General features: G+C 38.2%; 1 protein-coding gene across 1 annotated transcript; it reads left to right on the top strand.

Annotated features, from left to right (window-relative positions):
- Positions 1-444: 444 nt before the first annotated feature.
- On the top strand, positions 445-21025 carry LOC122005597 (ABC transporter G family member 31-like). The gene is made up of 24 exons (XM_042560694.1): positions 445-829; positions 1516-1636; positions 1973-2061; positions 2144-2228; positions 2447-2606; positions 2687-2763; positions 2845-2898; positions 4392-4482; positions 4637-4938; positions 5066-5347; positions 14222-14538; positions 14611-14771; positions 14856-14959; positions 16122-16278; positions 16367-16486; positions 16746-16840; positions 16924-17256; positions 17336-17626; positions 17964-18047; positions 18144-18277; positions 18388-18615; positions 19661-19832; positions 19912-20166; positions 20481-21025. The coding sequence occupies exons 1-24, from the start codon at positions 567-569 to the stop codon at positions 20751-20753; spliced, it is 4248 nt and encodes a 1415-aa protein (XP_042416628.1). The 5' UTR covers positions 445-566; the 3' UTR covers positions 20754-21025.
- Positions 21026-22007: the final 982 nt, after the last annotated feature.

Below are 22007 nucleotides of genomic sequence, written 5' to 3' on the forward strand. Positions count from 1 at the left end.
AAAATAGTGGTACGAATAAAAAATCTTTTATTTATTAAATTACATTTATATTATGAAATCAATAATTAGCGGGCTCAATATTTATAGGTTCATTTTGAAAAATGGATCACTGTAATTATAATATCAATAATAAAACCAGAAAGCAGTGTAGACGAAGTTATCTTCTAGGAAAACTTGCACTATGATTTGAAGAAGAGGTGGTGACGCAGATAATAGCCAATGGAGGAGTTTATTTTCCTGAAGCCTGTATTCATCAGAACATGTAAAAACTATGTAAAGCGAAGTGTTTCCTTTACCCGCCAATTATTTTGCCACTGCGCTTTAACTGCTGCTTTCAGCTGCTCAACCGCTTCGTGAGAGAGAGAAAGAGAGAGAGAGAGGCATTGAATTCTCGCCTGCAGCTGGGGCTCTCGCCTGCAGCTGGAAGAGCCCCACAGCGTGTGCTCTCGTTAAATGCTCCTCTCCTCCTTCAACTGTTGCTGCGGCGGTGTTCATTTGTTGCTCGTATTAATGCCCTTCCCCTCCTCCGCCTTGCCATCGCCCACTGAGCTCCGCCAGGCTAGGGAATGTGGAACGGAGGCGAATCGGTCTTCTCCAGGTCCAGTTCGTTCAGGGGATGCAGCGAGGACGACGAGGAGGAGGCCCTTCGCTGGGCCGCCCTCGAGCGCCTCCCCACCTTCTCCCGCATCCGCCGCGGGATCCTCCACCGCAATGAGGTCGATATCGCCGCGCTCGGCCCGTCGGACCGGACTGCTTTGATTGACCGTTTGCTCAGCGATTCCGGTGGAGCAGATCACTTCTTTCTCCGGATCCGCCAGCGGTTTGACGCGTATGTGGACAAAAAAATTCTCTCTCTCTCTCTCTGTTTTTTTTTTTTTTTTTGACGCGTATGGGGACAAAAAAATTCTCACTCTTTTTTTGCTGCTTGTCCGTGATTTTCGGGTGTTCTTGTCGCTCATGCTCGCGAGCCCTCTTTTCCTTGAACGCAATTATTTTTGTTCGTTTACGATTGGTAGCATAGCTATTGCCCTTCAGTAATAGAAGAAAGAACTTCCGTTGGATTATTTCATTGTTCGCATTGACTTACACGTTCTTGGTTGGGAAACAGTCTTTCTGTTCTGTCTCGGGGGGTTTCATGTTCTTGTCACTCATGCCCGTGAGTCTGCCTTCCTTGAACGCAATTGTTTTTTTTTATTGTTTACGACGGGTAGCATAGCTATTGTTCTTCAGTAGTAAAAGAAAGAACTTCCGTTCGCATGAATTTACACGTGCTTGGTTTGGGAAGCAGTTCTCTCTGTTCTGCAATTCCCATTAGTCTGTAATCTAAATCTTTTGTTGAAGAGAGTAAAAGGAGAGATAGAATTAGACTTTATTTTGGCTTATAAGGCCAGTTATTCTGCACATCGTCAGTTTTTTGTATCGTGAATCCCACCTTGTCAGTTTGCGTGTGGCTAAATATGTTGAACAAGTTTTCCTTTTTATTAATTTATTATTTTTTATTTTGAGAACTTGTAGTGTGAATCTGGAATTCCCCAAGATTGAAGTTCGTTTTCAAGAGCTCAAGGTAGAAGCTTATGTTCATGTAGGAAGTCGAGCATTACCCACCATTCCCAATTTTATCTTTAACATGACAGAGGTAAGCACGTTTCACATTTTTCTGGTTCCATTATTTTTCCAAGAAATGAAAGCTTGATTTTGGAATTAGCTCTCAACAATGTGGTTGAAATTACATGGCTTGGTGTTGATGATGAATTGTAATGAATTTGTTCCCCGTAACTTCAGATGAAAATTATCAATAAAAAAGTAATTACCTAATATTATCAAGTTGATCAATTTGGGGCATAATTCTTGGCAAAGTGGTTTGCCTAGAGACTCTTATTGACCATCTACCATGCTTGAATGTTAGTTCAGTTTGTTGCACATATTCTATGTTGTCTGAGGACTAATAGTGGATGTTGTTGGTATTGGCAAGGCCTTCATGAGGCATCTGAGGATCTTTCCTGGTGGAAGGAAGAAATTGCGAATACTGGATAACATTAGCGGGATTATCCAACCGTCTAGGTAATAGATTCGTGAATAAGAATTGAATTGAACTTTTTCCATTTTCAGTGCTGATGACTCTAACATATATGGGTTTCTGCAGAATGACACTGCTTTTGGGTCCGCCAAGTTCTGGAAAGACAACTTTGCTTTTGGCACTTGCTGGACGACTTGAGCAAAGTCTACAAGTTTGCTACTACTATTTTAATCTTGTTCTTTGAGAAAGTCTAATAAACCATACTTTGCTCTTGAGTTTAACATATCACTAATTTTCTTTCTGTGACTTGCTTTTGCTGGAAAACTTGATAGTTTAAACATATATACAAAATCATAGGAAAAGAGTGTCCTATTTTTTCTTCTTTTAGTGATTCACATTTGTGTTGCCATATTACTAAAGTCGTTTCAGATGTCAGGGAAAATCACTTACAATGGGCACCAATTTAATGAGTTTGTTCCTCAAAGAACATCTGCATATATTAGTCAGCAAGATTGGCATGCCACAGAGCTGACAGTAAGAGAAACTTTAGAATTTGCAGGGCATTGTCAAGGCGTTGGAATTAAGTATGGTGAGTCTATGGAGTTCATTTTTTTTTATAAGAAAAATTATGAGCATTCTATTGATACTGAAGAATAAAGCAACACCTAGATATGCTTATGGAGCTTTTGCGGAGGGAAAAGAATGCCGGAATTAAACCTGATGTGGATCTAGATTTATTTATGAAGGTAAACATTTGTGCTCATACAAAGCTATAACTCTGGATTTGTTGGTTTGTGTGATTTGCTTAATTATCCTTTGTCTTCAAGGCAATAGCTCTGCAAGGAAAGAAGTCCAACCTGGTGGTGGAATACATACTAAAGGTAGACAGGCACATGATTTAAATGTCATTTATTTTGTCCATATTTTGTCTTGACAACAAAATCCTCCTTTCATAAATGCTAAATCCTCCTTTCATTCATCCTAATATGCATCACTAACCATTTTCACCCTTTCAAACTCCAACCCTTGAACAATGTTTCTCTGATTTTTCTTGAAGTTGATTCCTGTCGAACTTATTAATTTCCACACTGAAAATTTTCTCTTTGCCACAAATCCTAATTATTTAAATCTTTTCTAATCATCATTCTTTCAGTCCTAATTGTTTTTTCAAGTAAATTTGGAATTATTATTTAGAATTTTTGTGAAATACTTATTTCTTGATTTTGAAAAACCATTAGTATTTGCATCTCTTGTAGCACATTAATTTATTTTGTTGGTATTTATAGGGAACATGTCAAGTTGTGCCTTATAATGACTCTACCACTAGTCATTGTGGCAGTGGGTTATTCCGATTTGCTTGTACCCCTAGATATGATTTGTGTACTTTGAACGATAGGAGAATTTCTTGATGCTGTGTGATATAGAACTTCCTTCATAGCTAGCTCTAAATTTACTATATTCTTTCTCCTTAGTAGTTATCCAACAAACTAAGTTTCATATAGGTACTCATCCTCATGGTTTGAAATCTCGTACCATGTCAGGTGAAATGATTGAAACGTATCGTTCTAGTAAATCACCAAAACTTGATACCACTTGGCACTAAGGTTCAAAATCTTGAGCAGTGTTGTAGTTTCAGTCTTTGATCGAAAAGATATTGTTTCAGTATTGTGCTAACGCTTCGATGCATAGTGCTAGTGATGGAATTGGAGGTTAAAGGAGAAAAAAGATGAAGCAAAGGAAGGAGACATTGTCTGTGCTGAATAGTATCGAGTTTTGGTAATTTACTGGAATAATATATTTCGGCTATTTCACATGGCATGATATAAGATTTAAAACCTAGTCGATACAGACTCCTTCCCATGCTTCATCTCCTTCTTTGACTTCGATCCATTAGTGTCACCATGCATGAAAACATCGACACAATACCGAACAATATTGTTCCAATCAAAAACTGAAACTTCAGCACCACTTGAGATTTTGAACCTTGCTCATCCTAATGTTTCCTTGCTCAATCTCAGTTTTAGTCTAGAACATGATATTTGATCAACAGTTTTGTCTAGCCATGTATGAAACTTGAAACCCAATGATGTTAGCTTGATTTATTGAGACAAAACATTAAGATTCCTGTTAGATTATTAGTTAAGATTCAGTTGACATAAACTTGTTACAAATATCCAGACACATCGTTGTGAAAATCCTGAAATTTTGTTGTGTCCAGTTACCCAGTTATGTTGGTTATAACAGTTCATATGCTTCATCAACATTGTGTCCTTTTTTGCAAATTCTGATTAGGCTTCATAAGTATCTATTTGTGCTTTAGTTGATGATGATGTGCATTTATCTTTTCTAAATTTCTAAATTTCACTTAACCAAGATTTTAGGGCTGGATATATGTGCTGACACCTTTGTTGGGGATGAAATGATTAAAGGCATCTCAGGAGGGCAAAAGAAGCGTCTTACAACAGGCAGGCAGCTTTGATTTTCGCATTCCTTTTCCCCTATATTTTTTCTTTTTATACTTCAACTTTTGTTTTTCATGCGTTTCGAATGATTCCCCTTCCAAATGTTTTCAAATTTTTTTTTAACGTATTAAAAGTTCACAATTAATACTTTTGTCAGGTGAATTACTTGCTGGGCCTGCTAGAGTTTTGTTCATGGATGAAATTTCTACTGGTCTTGACAGCTCAACCACTTACCAGATTATTAAGTATCTTAAGCACTCCACTCAGGCACTCGATGGAACCACAATTATCTCCTTGTTGCAACCAGATCCTGAGACTTATGAATTATTTGATGATGTCATTCTTATATCTGAAGGCCAGATTGTCTATCAAGGACCTCGTGATGCCGCTGTTGAATTTTTTTCTTCTATGGGCTTTAAGTGTCCTGAACGGAAAAATGTTGCTGATTTTTTGCAAGAAGTAAGAAAGTAAACTGCTACTCCCACATTTTAAAATGTTTTAAGAATCTAAATTTCTAATCCCTTATTTTATATTGTTCTTGAAATAAGTTAGGAGAATTTTTTATTTCATTTCCCTGTCTTTGCAGGTAACTTCTAAGAAAGACCAGCAGCAATACTGGTGTCAATATGATTCTCTATATCAATTTATACCAGTATCAAAGTTTGCAAACGCCTTTAATTCCTTCTCTGTTGGAAAGAGGCTGAGCGAGGAATTGGCCATTCCGTATAATAGAGTCAATAACCATCCTGCAGCTTTGTCAGCCTCTAAATATGGAGAAAGAAGGTTCAACCTTCTCAAGGCCAACTTTGCTTGGCAGCTACTACTGATGAAGAGGAATTCATTTGTCTATGTTTTCAAGTTTATTCAGGTACAGATACTTTTGTCTTTAAAAATTGAATTTGTTGTCACTAACAAGGGGCACCTTGCTAAACAACTATAGCCATATAGCAGTGTTTACAAACTCAAGAATTAGAAAACATATATTTCCTGGTTCAACTTCATTTCCAGGAAGGGTTTTTAACTGAATGCTTTGATGTTTGATAAGTGGTATTTGGAAGCACATTAATGAACAATCATATCACATGCTGTTTGGGAATCTTGTACCGTTTATGTCTTCTTTTTCCGCCATTGATCAATGTAAATGTCTGATTCACTCCGATTGTTTCTAAATTTCTCTCTATTTCTTCAGATTTATCTTAAGATATTTCCATATAGCATATTATTGAATATGTATTTTCCTTTATGGATTTCCTTTTCCATTGCATGATCACTTTTATAAATTCATGCTATCATTGTAATATTTTATTTTCCCCACAAATTCTATTAGAGCATCAGATTCTTTCTTGATTGACTTCTAAGCCTCACCTCCTTGACATCAACTATTATTCCCTGCCTCTAGACATAAGATTCCTCTCCTATAGATTCTGACACCAATCTACTATTCGAATTTTGATGTCACCAACAAGATCACTGCTAGGGTCATTCCTCTATGCTTCACAGTCCTCTTCTAATTCTTCCTTTTGATCTTACCTTAGTTGCTGCCACTCTGCCATCCTTCATTAGCATCTTCTGTTGCCATGTCATCCAGGTTGTTCTTTCAATCTCCAAGAGTCATTGTTCTTCTCAAATTTAAGATTTAAAGTGAGCAATTGCATCATCACATGATTCAATTTTTTTTCTACAAATCTGTGAAAACATGCCTATCATTTATAGGCTAGGAGAGCCTTTTGATTTGGTAGTGGTAATAGAAAAGTGTCACTATGATGTAGCAATTATCCCACAATCCTATGGATCTAATTAGGATGTTCAGTCTAATTAGGATGTTTGACCTAATTTATGTGGTAATTGTTAGGACCGAAAAGTAGCTAGAGGGGGGGGGTGCTCGTCGTGCTTCGTTGCTTGTTTCTTCAAAGTGATGCGCAGCGGAATACAAAGAAACAAACTACAACAATGCTAACACTAGGATTTTACTTGGTATCCACCTCACAAGAGGTGACTAGTCCAAGGATCCACGCACACACACACACCTCCACTAATAAACACTCCTTTTCGGTAACTACCGAAGGCGGAGAAGCCCTACAAGACTCTCAATACAAGTAGAAGAAAGGGTAGTAAAGAATAAGCAAAAGCTTACAAGAGATGCAGTAAAAACCCTAGCTTCTTCTTCTTCTCGTTGCAACTCGCCTCTTGACTTGGATGAACCTCCAAGAACCTTCAAGAACTGGCGGTGAGGAGCTTAGAGAGTGCTGGGGAGGAGCTGTGATGAATCTGGAATGAATCGGTGAAGTTCTGCTGAAGGAATCGCACGCCAACAGCTATAAACGACGCCAACGGTCGAATCCCAATTGATTGGATTGCTCTCAATCGATCGGGGAGGCTTTGGATCGATCCACGGATCGATCCAGAGCGCCTCTGTGCTCTGGAAAAATGCCTGGATCGATCCACGGATCGATCCAGCGCTTATCGCGCGAAGCAGCAGCGTCCCAATCGATCCACTGATCGATTGGGACCTCTGGATCGATCCACGGATCGATCCAGAGGGGTTCTGTTCGCGGGGACTCACCGGATCGATCGGCGGATCGATCCACGGATCGATCCAGATCTGCTGGATCGATCCACGGATCAATCCAAACCTGCTGGATCAATCCACGGATCAATCCAAACCTGCTGGATCAATCCACGGATCAATCCAAACCTTGGTTTTTGTCCAAAACCAAGTCTAAAGCCCCCTAAACCAACATCTAGTCAACCATGACTTGTTGGTACATAAAACCTAGTATCCGGTCACCCTTGACCAGCTAGGACTCTCTCACCAAGTGTCTGGTCAATCCCTTTGACCCACTTGGACTTTTCTCTTCTTGCCAAGTATCCGGTCAGTCCCTCTGACCTACTTGGACTTTTCTTTCTCGTGCCAAGTATCCGGTCAATCCCTTTGACCTACTTGGACTCTCACCAAATGTCTGGTCAACCTTGACCCATTTGGATTTCTCTTGCCTGGCTTCACTCACCAGGACTTTCCCAATTGCCTAGCTTCACTCACTAGGTCTTTCACCTGGCTTCACTCACCAGGACTTTCCCAATTGCCTAGCTTCACTCACTAGGTCTTTCACCTGGCTTCACTCACCAGGATTTTCCTCCTGCCTAGCTTCACTCACTAGGACTTCCCAGTCAAGTATCCGGTCATCCTTGACCTACTTGACTCTTCTTCAATCAACCTTGCATTGTCAAATATCGAAACCCAAACCAAGACTCAAGCTTGGTCAACCAGGTCAACCTTGACCTAAGGGATGTTGCACCAACAATCTCCCCCTTTTTGATGTTTGACAATACCAACACTATCACTTACAATACCACATGTAAGTTAGGCTAATCCCATAGCCTAAACCTTCTTCATGCCACTAGGTAATGAACACATAAGTTAAGCCCTTCATTCTCCCCCTAAGAGGGCAAACTCTCTCTAGGTAATGAAAGCCTAACTTACTCCCTTTCATTCTCCCCCTATTGGCACACATCAAACCATCTTTGAGCATACATCAACCCGTGCCTCAATTTTGGGCACTCTTCAACAAATTCCCCATTGTTGAAAACTCTCCCCCTGAAGAGTTGCTCATCGTTGTTCACAACTTCACTCGTTGTGACCAACACGATAATGAAGGTCCCATACCCTTCATTAACCTTAACCCTACATTCTCCCCCAATGTAGGCAAATGCCCATCCTTGAGCATTATCCACTTGAAGCCACTTGAACAATGAGGATATCCACTCCCCATTAAAGTTCAAACGCTCAATCTTGAGCATGTTCTTAACGGAAGGTTGACCACCTTCCTAGGTTCATAAAAAATAATTTTCATGTCTTTAAAGAGTCCCTCCCCCTAAAGACATGGTGGTAACTTCTGTCATTGCACCAACAATGACTTGGAATCCCCAAAAACTTTAGGAAACCCAATTTTAGAAGTTTTGAGGTTCAAATATTCAAAATTTGAAACAAACCTCAACCTAAACTTCAACTTAGCCTTCCTTAACCAATCCATCCTTGTTTTTCACACGAAAACACCCTTTTTATGTATACAAATGTATTTTTAGGGGTTTGGAATGGTTACATAGACTAACCATGGTTCAAAGATGCTGAAATCAGGCCTTCCCAGCCAAAATCAGCAACTTGGATCGATTGGAGTTGGGATCCAATCGATTAAACCAACTGAATCGATCCACTGATCGATTCAATCTTCTTGGATCGATCGGCTGATCGATCCAGCGAGCTTCTGCTAGCGAGAAATGCCTTCTCAATCGATCGGCTGATCGATTGAGGAACTCCAATCGATCCATTGATCGATTAGAGGCCTGAAATTGCTGAAATTCAATTTCAGCCAATTTCAGACACCCCTAGAAAATTCTACAAAAATCCAAAAATCATGAAACTTTGTGTAGACATTATTTAGGGCATACTTAATCATGGAAAAATAGTTTTCTATGAAAATACTTCATATTTTCAAAGATTGACACAAACTTGAAAACTTACAAAACTTTAGCGTTTTCTTCAAGTTTGTGCCTAACTATTCAATGGTGATTATTATCAAAAGATAGTCTTCACCAAGGTTTTCCAAAAACATTTTTTAAAAACATTTTCAAAACCAATATCCCATCATGTTCGTTGGGCATAATGCACATGACTTGTACATTAGCTTTCCCAATGATGGGAAAACACATAACTATGTGTTTTGATGAACTTAAAAACTCAAAAGAATGCACTAAATCAACATCTTGAGTTTTGTTCATCATCCTAACATCTCACTTGTATCTAATGTGCACTGAAACACATACAAGTCATCTTATAGGTCTTTGTGAGATGTAAGATTTTGGTTTTGCCCTATTCTAGGGATCATGCATATCTATCTAGGCATTTTGAGAGGTAGACATCCACAAAGGATGTTACTTGTTGATTTACTTATTAAACAAATGTCACTTGTTTATTCCACTTGTTGTAAACAAATGCCACTTGTTTAACTAATGCCATATGTCCTTAATTTTTAAGGAAATAAACATAATGCATGATAATGTTATGGCATACATCAAAATAAAATAGCTTTCAAAAGAAAGATTCCTATAACTACATGATGTATGTATGGCATGACATGGTATTTTTGTATTTTTCATGATAAGTCATGAATGCAAAATACAAATAAGATAAAATATGATGTCATGGCATATTATGAGCAAACAATCATGGCAAGGTTTAGCATAACTAAAATATACCTAGATTACCTATCTAAGTATCGTTAATCTTAGCTAATCCTAAAACTTAAACCCTAGATTGCCCAAAGTGCTTCAAGAGAGTGCCAAAACCTAAATGGGCATTTCTAATTCTCTTGATTAATTTATGCCAATTGAAATTAAGTTTATCCTCAAATGTTGGCATATTCCATTTTTCCTCAAGAGTAATCACATAAATCAAGGCCCGGAGTGCCTTAAAATTTCTAAAAGAATACCAAAATCCCAACTTGGTATTTCTCTAGGTTTTCCCAATTTATGCCTTTTTAAGATAAAATCAATTTTCCACCATTAGGCACATTTTACTCTTTCAAGGAGTAAATAATAATTCCATTTCATTTTCAAAGGTTAACAAAAACCTTGAAAATGCTCCTTGAGTGTCAATTTCCTCAAAGTTGGGTTAACTACCCTTCTAATCGGAGTTGACACTCTCTAACCCATCTATGGGGTAGAGAAGATGCTCCTAGGAACCCAACACCTATTGGTGCTCCTTGGATGCTCTAGGTACTCACTAGGGATAACTTCCCTAGATACCTTCCTAGTGACCTTGTTGAGCTTCTTAGAAGCCTTGGTCACATTTTCTAGATCAACTCTAGGGATAGCCTCTCTTGTGACCTTGTTAGTGACTTTCTTAGACTTCTTAGAAGTCTTAGTCACTTTGGTTGCAAAGATACTTCTAGGGATATCTTCCCTTGTATCTTGGACTTGACCTCTAGACTTAGGGTTTGTTCCATAGCTATATGGAACCCTATGATAACTAGGCACATCCTTTTTAGCTTTGGGTTTGTATCCCAAACCTCTATGACCATTGGATGACCTTTGTGCTCCTAGACCTAGGCTATGCTCATTTTGGCTTAATAGGATATTTTCCATCCTTCTTAGGGTCTTTTCCATTTTATCAAGTCTTGACCTCAAGACTTTATTTTCCATCACTAAGTCCTTAGTTTTTGGTTTTCCATTAAGTCCATGAGCATTTTTGTTTCTAGGCTTGTAGCTACAATCCTTAGAGTTCTTGCCTAGACTTTTACCTACATTCCTAGCCTTAGGTGTAGTAGTTTTGGCATGTAGGGCCACATACTTTTCCTTAAAGCCCTCATGCTTCCTATTCTTATGGTAAATCGCATTAAAATGATAAAAATTAGAACTATCATGCTTTTTACCATAATGTAAAGGAGTAGGCTCAATAAATGTTACCTTGGAGGCTCCCCCTTGACTAATGCCTCCTTGAGCCTTGACCATCTTCTTCCCCTTGAGGCATTGACTCCGGTAATGCCCCTTTTGATTGCAAGAGAAGCATATGATATGCTCCTTGCTCTTCTTTGTTCCGGGAATGGTCTCCTCGGGCTTCTCCTTGCCCTTTTGCGTCACTTGACCAAGTTGGGACACTTGCTCTTGTAGTGCCCACTTTCCCTACACTCAAAACATATTATATGATTTTTATTTTTAATTGAAACATTTATACCTTCTTGTGTAGGGATGGCACTTGCTCCTCCATTTGCTATTTCTTGAATTTCGGAGGTGGCACCATCTTCTTCTTCTTCACTTGACCCGGATGTAGAAGCTTCTCCTTCTTCTTGATCCGGCGTCACCAAGGATTGCTCCCCCTCAATCCTAGAGGTGGAGGCTTCATCATCTTGAACATGAAACAAGGAGTATGCTCCCTCCTTGTTCCCTTCGTTGCATTCCCTCGAGGATGAAGCTTCTTGGATTTCTTCTTCTGGGTTGAGCATCTCTCAACCTCGGAGTCCTCCTCTTGGTCTTGCTCCAAAGAGTCACCCTCTCGGATTCTTCATGATATTGTACAGTGGAGGATCTCTTCATGAAGCTTGGCCAATTTGCTCCATAGCTCCTTTGCATCTTCAAACCTCCAATTTTGCAAAGGATGGTGCTTGGCAATAAATTGACCAAAAGCTTGGTCACTTTGTCATTGGCCTCGCACCTTTGGACTTGCTCCGGGCTCCATTTGCTTTTCTTTAGAACTTTGCCCTTTGAATTTCTTGGAGCCTTGAAGCCTTCCATTAGAGCAAACCATTGCTCTATCTCCATCATAAGAAAATTTTCGATTCTTGATTTCCAAGAATCGAAACTCGTAGAAGTGTATGGTGGAGCCACCCTTGTGTCAAATCCAAGCCCATCTTGGAATTGCATCTTGAAGTTGAGCTTGATAAAGTCTTGAACTTGAAGAATTTGCTCCAACTTCTTCACCCTCTAGCTTTTCTTGTTATGCTTGACCCTTCCGGCGATGATTCCGGTGAAGAGCGGCCTCGCTCTGATACCACTTGTTAGGACCGAAAAGTAGCTAGAGGGGGGGTGAATAGCTTCGCGTGTGCTCGTCGTGCTTCGTTGCTTGTTTCTTCAAAGTGATGCGCAGCGGAATACAAAGAAACAAACTACAACAATGCTAACAATAGGATTTTACTTGGTATCCACCTCACAAGAGGTGACTAGTCCAAGGATCCACGCACACACACACACCTCCACTAATAAACACTCCTTTTCGGTAACTACCGAAGGCGGAGAAGCCCTACAAGACTCTCAATACAAGTAGAAGAAAGGGTAGTAAAGAATAAGCAAAAGCTTACAAGAGATGCAAAACCCTAGCTTCTTCTTCTTCTCGTTGCAACTCGCCTCTTGACTTGGATGAACCTCCAAGAACCTTCAAGAACTGGCGGTGAGGAGCTTAGAGAGTGCTGGGGAGGAGCTGTGATGAATCTGGAATGAATCGGTGAAGTTCTGCTGAAGGAATCGCACGCCAACAGCTATAAACGACGCCAACGGTCGAATCCCAATCGATTGGATTGCTCCCAATCGATCGGGGAGGCTTTGGATCGATCCACGGATCGATCCAGAGCGCCTCTGTGCTCTGGAAAAATGCCTGGATCGATCCACGGATCGATCCAGCGCTTATCGCGCGAAGCAGCAGCGTCCCAATCGATCCACTGATCGATTGGGACCTCTGGATCGATCCACGGATCGATCCAGAGGGGTTCTGTTCGCGGGGACTCACCGGATCGATCGGCGGATCGATCCAGATCTTCTGGATCGATCCACGGATCAATCCAAACCTGCTGGATCAATCCACGGATCAATCCAAACCTTGGTTTTTGTCCAAAACCAAGTCTAAAGCCCCCTAAACCAACATCTAGTCAACCATGACTTGTTGGTACATAAAACCTAGTATCCGGTCACCCTTGACCAGCTAGGACTCTCTCACCAAGTGTCTGGTCAATCCCTTTGACCCACTTGGACTTTTCTCTTCTTGCCAAGTATCCGGTCAGTCCCTCTGACCTACTTGGACTTTTCTTTCTCGTGCCAAGTATCCGGTCAATCCCTTTGACCTACTTGGACTCTCACCAAATGTCTAGTCAACCTTGACCCATTTGGATTTCTTTTGCCTGGCTTCACTCATCAGGACTTTCCCAATTGCCTAGCTTCACTCACTAGGTCTTTCACCTGGCTTCACTCACCAGGACTTTCCCAATTGCCTAGCTTCACTCACTAGGTCTTTCACCTGGCTTCACTCACCAGGATTTTCCTCCTGCCTAGCTTCACTCACTAGGACTTCCCAGTCAAGTATCCAGTCATCCTTGACCTACTTGACTCTTCTTCAATCAACCTTGCATTGTCAAACATCGAAACCCAAACCAAGACTCAAGCTTGGTCAACCAGGTCAACCTTGACCTAAGGGATGTTGCACCAACAGTAATTAAGATCTTCATTCACTGGGTATGTTGCAAATATCTAGTAATCCTTAAGTGTTTCTACAAATTCCTTGGAGCTAGATGTGCCTTCAATCTTAGTCAATCACCCTCGGGGCCACCCATGTGTTAATTTAACTTTAGTCAGAAATTTGGGAACTCTTTGAGCGCCCAAGTTTGATGTAAACCAAACTTTATTTGTAACATCTTCAGTCTGAATGGAAAGGTATTTAAGTGATTTACATTAATTTTTTCCAATTCACTTCAAATTTCGCTCTGATTTCTTCCAGATTTATCATAATACATTTCCATTTAGATTGTTACCACATATGTATTTCCCTTTATGCATTTTATTTACTTCTACATCATCACTTTTATAAATTTATGTGATCCTTGTAAGATAGGATGAGTATATTAAATGTAATTTTATGCCTCACAGATTCTTTCACTATTTGTTGTCAGTGAGGTGTTGAGGCAAACAGCAATTAGATAACTGTTTGGTAGGTTAACACTAACTTTATTTCTTCAACAATATAATTTGGCTAGTTATTAGAGCTTTTTCTTTCGACATCCTAATTTTCTAAATAATTCTAATTAATTATTTTATCATATGGCACACCCCACCCCATAGTTGATTCTTGATGGGAAGCTAGTCAAGTTGAAAGCATTTCTAGTGAAGATCTCAAAGTTTCAGATTCGAAGTCTGTAGAAAGTGTAGTTTGATAAATTTGGGTTGCAATGATTGGTCTAATCTTCTGGTTTTCATGGTTTCACAGCTTCTGCTTGTTGCCCTGATTACTATGACAGTATTTTTCAGAACAACAATGCATCATAACTCGGTTGATGATGGAATTATATATGCTGGAGCACTCTATTTTGCTTTGATAATGATTCTGTTCAATGGGTTCACTGAAGTTTCCTTGTTGATTGCTAAGCTTCCAGTGCTCTACAAGCATAGGGACTTGCTTTTTTATCCAGCATGGGCATATACAATTCCATCTTGGATCTTAAGCATTCCTACTTCACTTGTAGAGTCTGGAATGTGGGTTGCAGTTACATATTATGTAGTTGGTTATGATCCACAATTTACGAGGTAATACATTGTACTTTCTGTAAATCTTTGCAACTTATGGTATATTCATAGTACAATTTAATTTTGTTGTAGGTTCCTGTCACAATTTCTTTTGCTCTTTTTCCTTCACCAAATGGCTTTAGCACTGTTCCGAGTGATAGCTTCATTGGGTCGTAATATGATTGTTGCTAACACTTTTGGATCTTTTGCTATGTTGGTCATCATGATTCTTGGAGGATTTATAATATCAAAAGGTCAGACTTAACTCATGTCTGTCATTCATGATTTGTTTACCGTCATCTTTCCCTTAAGCTATTTGTATACAATAATTCTTGCAGATAGCATCCCACATTGGTGGATTTGGGGCTATTGGATTTCCCCATTAATGTATGCACAAAATGCTATTTCAATTAATGAATTCCTCGGACATTCATGGGACAAGGTAACACTTATTAACAGTTTTACTACTTTATAGAAGGAACATGTTTTTCATCAAAGCTTTGTTGTGTTTCACTTTTCATTGTAGTCATGTCTCTGATACATTGTTCTAATAAAAACTTTCACGTATATTGGGTTTAGGATTGTGCCATTAATCTTCTATATACCAATGCAATATGTATCTTTAATCAATGCATATGTATTCTCTTTCTCCAAACTTAGCAATATCCTTTGTCCATGACTTGGTCCATTTACAGTACCTTATGTTCTATGCATGATTTTAAATCTCATACCGTGCCAATTGAAATGTATTGTTCCAATAAATTACTTAAACTCGATACTTAGACAATGTTTCCTGTGTTGTGTCAATCGTATCGACGAGTATCATTTCATGTCAACATTTAATTCCCGTTGGCATGTTAAAATTAAGGTAATGTTACTCTTTTTTATAGTTTGTCTCCATACAAGATCATAGCATTCCAAATGGAAAGCAAACATTGAATTTATGTATATAGTTGTCTTATCTTTTTCTTCATCTCTTTCCTCTTTCCACCTCCAATTTGCCATTGATACCATAACTGAAACATCAGCACAATACCGAAATAATATCGTTCCAGTCAAAAATCGAAACATTGGCACGGCTCAAGATTTCGAACTTTGCTTCTACATAGAAAAGCTAAAACCAAAATATTGTTATAGTACAGTAATTAAGTATATTCATTGAATGATAAATTGAGACAATAGATTAAGATGATATGAAGAGTTTCAAAGGTTACCAATTGATTCTATAATTAGAGGAATTTTGAGGGATAGAGGAAGACTAAAATGAAAACTCTAATTAATGTAACTAAAAGAGATTTAAAATCTCTAAAATATTAATAGTGCTATCACTTTGCAAAGAGTCCAACACAGGATACAATATATGCAGTAGTATAAATAGTTGGCACTGACATGGTTCTTTATATGGTGATGGTGATGATAAATTATTTGACGTCATGTGGCGAAATAAAAAATATAAAGTATGCAAATAGTTTGCCTGATGATGTTCTTTTAATTGTGCTAAGTAGGTTTCAAAAATAAGTTTTATGTTTATGTGCTATTTACAAGGCTTATGTGTCACTCATATTTCTTTAAAAGATTCTAATTCATGATGTATAATGTTGCAGAAAGTCACCAAGGATAACATTTCACTGGGAGAAGCTGCATTGAAAGAATATGGCATGTTTACAAAGAGTTACTGGTTCTGGATTGGCATTTGTGCATTATTTGGTTACACTATCTTATTCAACATCCTTTTCACAATATTCTTAACTTACCTTAGCCGTAAGTTCAATGACCTCAAAATGTTTGTTAGTATTATCTTAATGCTCTGAATGTTTTCTTATTGTGATATTCATTCAAGCCTAAGCAGCAATAGGAAAGCAACAAGCTGTGGTATCAAAAAGTGAAATTCAAGAAAGGGAAGGACGGAAGAAAGGGGAGAAGCTTGTCATTGAATTAAGGTCTTACTTGAGCCCAAATATTTTAACAGGTTATGACACCACCTTCAAATTAGTAACATTATGCTGGAAGCTAGACTATAAATCTTTTCCTTATTATCACAAACATTTTCACATTCTTCATGTTCTTGCTTTATAATGTAAAGTTTATCTAATCTTATCGGATTAGACTTTCAACTGAACCTATCGGAATTTAACTTTACTTGATTATAGCAAGTCAACTGAAATTTTTACCATGATTAGAATTTCAAGCATGGTTGAGAAGTCTAAAATGTTTCTCAACTTATGCAGAAAACGGTAAGCAGACACAAAAGGGTATGGTTCTACCCTTCCAACCTCTTTCCATGTGCTTCAGCAATATTAACTACTATGTCGATGTGCCGCCTGTATGTCTACTCTTCTTCTTTGGTCCATTCCACTGTTAAAGTTTTTCAGATAGGTTATCCTTGTTATTCGATCCTTTGAGCAGGATCTGAAGCAACAAGGTGTCTCTGAGGATCGACTACAGCTATTGGTCAATGTGACTGGAGCATTCCGGCCGGGTGTATTGACGGCACTTGTTGGTGTCAGTGGTGCTGGTAAAACTACCCTAATGGATGTCTTAGCTGGTAGGAAAACAGGAGGACACATTGAAGGTGACATAACTATTTCTGGCTATCCCAAAAACCAAGCAACTTTTGCAAGGATCTCCGGATATTGTGAGCAGAGTGATGTCCATTCTCCGTGTATGACCATTATAGAATCACTACTATTTTCAGCATGGCTTCGCTTGCCTTCTCATGTTGATCTTGGGACTCGAAAGGTATGATTCCCTTAACATTTGACTATTTTATCACTTGATGTCATTATGAATTCAGCCACCTAATAGAGGACCGTTGCAGGCTTTTGTGGAGGAGGTAATGGAACTAGTTGAACTTGCTTCTTTAAGTGGAGCTCTTGTTGGCTTACCAGCAATCAACGGTTTGTCTACGGAACAGCGTAAAAGGTTAACGATAGCTGTGGAGCTTGTTGCAAATCCTTCGATTGTCTTCATGGATGAACCAACATCGGGATTGGATGCTAGGGCTGCCGCAATTGTCATGAGAACTGTGAGAAATATAGTTGACACCGGAAGGACTATAGTGTGCACGATTCATCAGCCAAGTATAGACATCTTTGAGTCATTCGATGAGGTTCTCCATCTTTTTTCTCAGAATTTGATTTAATGAAGTATTTACTCTAGGAGATGTCGGATTGATTTAATTTTTTTTTTTATCTACATACCTTGCTGTACATCCTCCTAGTCTACACAACCATAATTCCTAATTGTTGAAAAGTTGCACCCTTTTGTCTCCTTTCAGCCAAAGAGGCAAAGACATTTTATTCTTTAGCTGATGCTAAGATGCCTTCGAATTCAGGATGAAGAAAATGATAATTCCTTTATGTTAAAACTAATAAGTACAAATTACAAAATACAAAGTGAAATTATCATCGTTTTTCTTGACTCCTTGTATCCTGTTTATGTTTCAGCTTTTATTCATGAAGCGTGGTGGAGAACTTATTTATGCTGGTTGTTTAGGCCCAAAATCCCGAGAGCTAATTGATTTTTTTGAGGTTGGTAGGGCGTGTTTGGATTGTTCAAATTATTTTCTTAACTAACAGGTTTGATTGCTTTGTTTCATCATCTTACAATTATCTGTGGCTGCTCAGGCAATTCCTGGAGTTCCTAAGATCAAGGATGGTTACAATCCTGCTGCATGGATGCTTGAAGTAACTAGCCCTTTGATGGAAAATCGCCTTGGAATTGATTTTGCTGATTATTATCGAAAGTCTAAATTATTTAAGTATGTAATAGTTAAGGAAGCTATTGCTTCATTTAATCTGATATTGTTACTGAAGCTCCTTCTAGCAGTCAATCTCCTTTTTAATATTTTTTTTGGTGCCCTTTTTTTAGACACAATGAGGAATTGGTAGCGAACTTGAGTAGACCGAACAGTGAATCTAAAGAGCTTAGCTTTCCAACCAAGTATTCACAGCCATTTATTGCACAATATCGTGCTTGCCTTTGGAAGCAGAATCTCTCTTATTGGAGGAACCCTCAATATACAGCCGTCCGTTTTTTCTATACTGTCATCATTTCTTTGATGTTTGGAACCATCTGTTGGGGATTTGGTTCAAAAAGGTACCTGAATCTTCTACATGACATTAAATTCTTATGTCTTAGAGATTCTACTACTTAATATATGTAGTTTTATCTATGTAGTTTTATCTTAGGTTGTAATTATTGGGAGCAGATTTTTTGGGGGATGGTACTGAAGTAGTTTGGTTGGACTAGCTTTTATGTTATGAATGTTCTTGGATGATAATATCAGTTCTTCTGCTACTTAACAACACAACAAAGTAAACAAATCTAGAATTGTTGTTCTGCTTAATTGCTTGATGGCTTATAATGAGCACTAACCATAATGATATGGCAAGTTTGCTTCTCCACTTGGATTATCTAGTTTCCTGAAAGTAGTTTCCTTGCATCTACAGGGAGCCACACATATTGAGGTTTCTCAGGCCTCAAATTGATGCATGTTGCATGAATATGACTATCCCAATTTATTGTTTATTCTTATTGTATTCTCCCATAATCTTGGAATTTTCATCTAGTGTAAGGATCCTTTCTATTTCTTATTTTAGAACAAAATAACCAGCATTTGTTCCCTTTTAAGAGTAATGGAATGGTGTGCTGATTGTTCTCCAACTCCCATCCTTGTTTATGGTATAAGAGTTTAGAATAGCCTTGCCAAACATAACCCAAAACAATGGCCAATTCTTCTGCTACCTCCATCATAACATCACCAAGCCTTCTGCTTAATCGTCTCACCTTCTATATCCTTTGACGACTAATTCTTTGCATGAAAATGGAATTACAATTTTACCCTCATAACAATGTATAGTTAAAAGCATTCTTCCTCATAACAATGCACAACAATGATTTGGTTAAAATTTTATTTTGGGGTTATTTTAAGTATTTTATTTTCATGGAGCAGGAGGTATTTGAAAATGGGAGCCTTATTTGGGTGGCGTTGCATTCTTAGGATAATTGTACAAACATTTCTATAATGTTTTACTCCTTAATATGGGCGTTTTGTGCACATAATTCTGATGAAACTTCTTTTACTTTCCCTTTTATATTTTTTTGGGGTTTTAATATTATTGATAGCCCACAATATTCTCAGGGAAAACCAACAGGATATCTTGAATGCAATGGGATCTATGTATGCTGCAGTCCTGTTTGTTGGAATCACAAATGCTACTGCAGTTCAACCAGTAGTTTCCATCGAACGGTTTGTCTCCTACAGAGAGAGAGCTGCTGGAATGTATTCTGCTCTGCCATTCTCATTTGCCCAGGTTCGATGTACTTGAAGCACTCTTCCTGTTTTTTCCTTATATTTATTTCATTTTGTTAACTTTTCAGTTTGTGTTGCAGGTTACTATTGAATTTCCTTATGTGCTTGTACAGACACTTATCTACGGCACTATATTCTACTGCATGGGCTCTTATGAGTGGACCCTAATTAAGTTTGTGCTGTATATATTTTTCATGTATTTCACTTTGTTGTACTTCACTTTCTTCGGCATGATGACAATTGCAATAACCCCAAGCCAAACTGTCGCACCAATAATTGCTGCACCATTCTATACGCTGTGGAATCTGTTCAGTGGATTCATGATTGCACGAAAGGTAAGAGAAATCGAACATATTGTTCTAACAACTATTTTCCTGATTTTGCTCTTCTTTTTTTTTTATCCTTTTTATGGCTAAAACAAGGTCTTTCACCTATACAACATGTCTAGTTTTATGCAAATGTCTATATCACCACACTCTTCACCCAATCAAAGCTAGCCGATGCAATGATTCCTTCATCTCTCAACTAACGACACCTCTAAAGCATGTTAATCTGTAACTGTTAATCATATCTTCTTTGCCGACATTTGTAATACATCTCATGTCTTAATACTGATTGTTTCCTATGACGAAACTTGTATTCATTGCAGAGGATACCTGGCTGGTGGAGATGGTATTATTACGCCAATCCAGTGTCGTGGAGTTTGTATGGCTTGCTCACTTCCCAATTTGGAGATATAGATGCTCCCATGATTCTTTCAGATGGTGTTCGCTCGATCCCCATAAGGCTATTTCTCAAGTACCACTTCGGTTTCAAGCATGAGTTCCTGGGTGTAGTTGCATTCATGGTAGTTGGTTTCTGTGTGATTTTTGCAGTGGTATTTGCTTTAGCAATCAAGTATCTCAACTTCCAGAGACGATAAGAAGGTGGTAGCTGTGGTCTGATCTTATGGTCCTTTGAATTTATGGATTCTTCCTCAAATAAGGTTGATGTTTAAGAAAGAGGAAACTGTATAGCACCAATTTTTATGTGAATCGTCGGTTCTTATATCGAAGGGGCTGTGTTACATCTGGCACTGAACTGAGTGGTGGCAAGTTACAAAACCAAGTGTATCATTTAGTGTAAGATGAAACATGGCTCTTTCTTTCCTTTATTATCCAGTCAAGTTGTATTTATGTGGGTAATTTACCAACATTCTACTTGCTTATAAATTTCATGCATCACTGGGAGAAGGATGATTATACAAAATGAACCCTTTTCATCTTTACATAGACAACTCTAGTTGGCTCTCATTATGAATGCTAGGAGAAATGATGTAATTAGGTTATTGGAATTGTAGTCTAGTGTTATTTCATATCTTTTGTTTATAGCATTGTCAACCCAATTAAAATTTTAAATTATAATTGAAATGTTGTCGAAAGGCTTAGGTCTGTCTTGAGTTTTTAAATTTTAATGATTTATTATTTTTAGAAATTGATGAGGGAATTTTTAAAAGATTATTTTGGTTTTATGGAAAAAAGGTTGATTAGAATCTTTATTTAGATAAATTGAGTTTTTATTTATGAAAATTAGTCTTCGAAACTAAAATTCTATGTATTAGACACTTTTTTTTTAATGAATATAATTTCTAATTGTATTAGTTTCTTTTCAGGGAAAGTTATCAAGTGAAGTTTTATTCTATTTAAAATATTTATTTCTTTTGCTTTATCAATCTTGTTCAAGTTCTAGAAGGTAAGCCGATTTAATTTTAACGCTGCGTTAATTATAGTACTCGTTGAGCTCTCTATTACTTCAATGAATCATTCCCACGTAGACGTAGCATCCAATGAATCACTTTCTATTGTTCTGCAAGAGTCCAGCTCTCAATTTACCTCGATTGGGAACCCGAGAGGATTGAGGGGCCAGACAAGATTAGAAAGAACAGCCCACAAAACTCCCACCAACGCATAATCTCAAGGAGTCTATTGCATACAACCTAACTTCACTTTGTAAAAAACTTTTGAGACTTGAGCCTGTTATTTCCAAGTTACACTATAACAATTTTATCATTACGCCAGGCTCCCTTTCTACCAAAATAAAATTACAATCCAAAATTAATTTGGAAAAGAAAATTATCCGTCGTACGTTGACTTCTCAAAAGATAATTCAGGTATGCAATCGAAAATGGGGAGAGAAA

Source organism: Zingiber officinale, chromosome 7B (assembly GCF_018446385.1).
Source record: "Zingiber officinale cultivar Zhangliang chromosome 7B, Zo_v1.1, whole genome shotgun sequence".
NCBI lineage: Eukaryota > Viridiplantae > Streptophyta > Magnoliopsida > Zingiberales > Zingiberaceae > Zingiber > Zingiber officinale.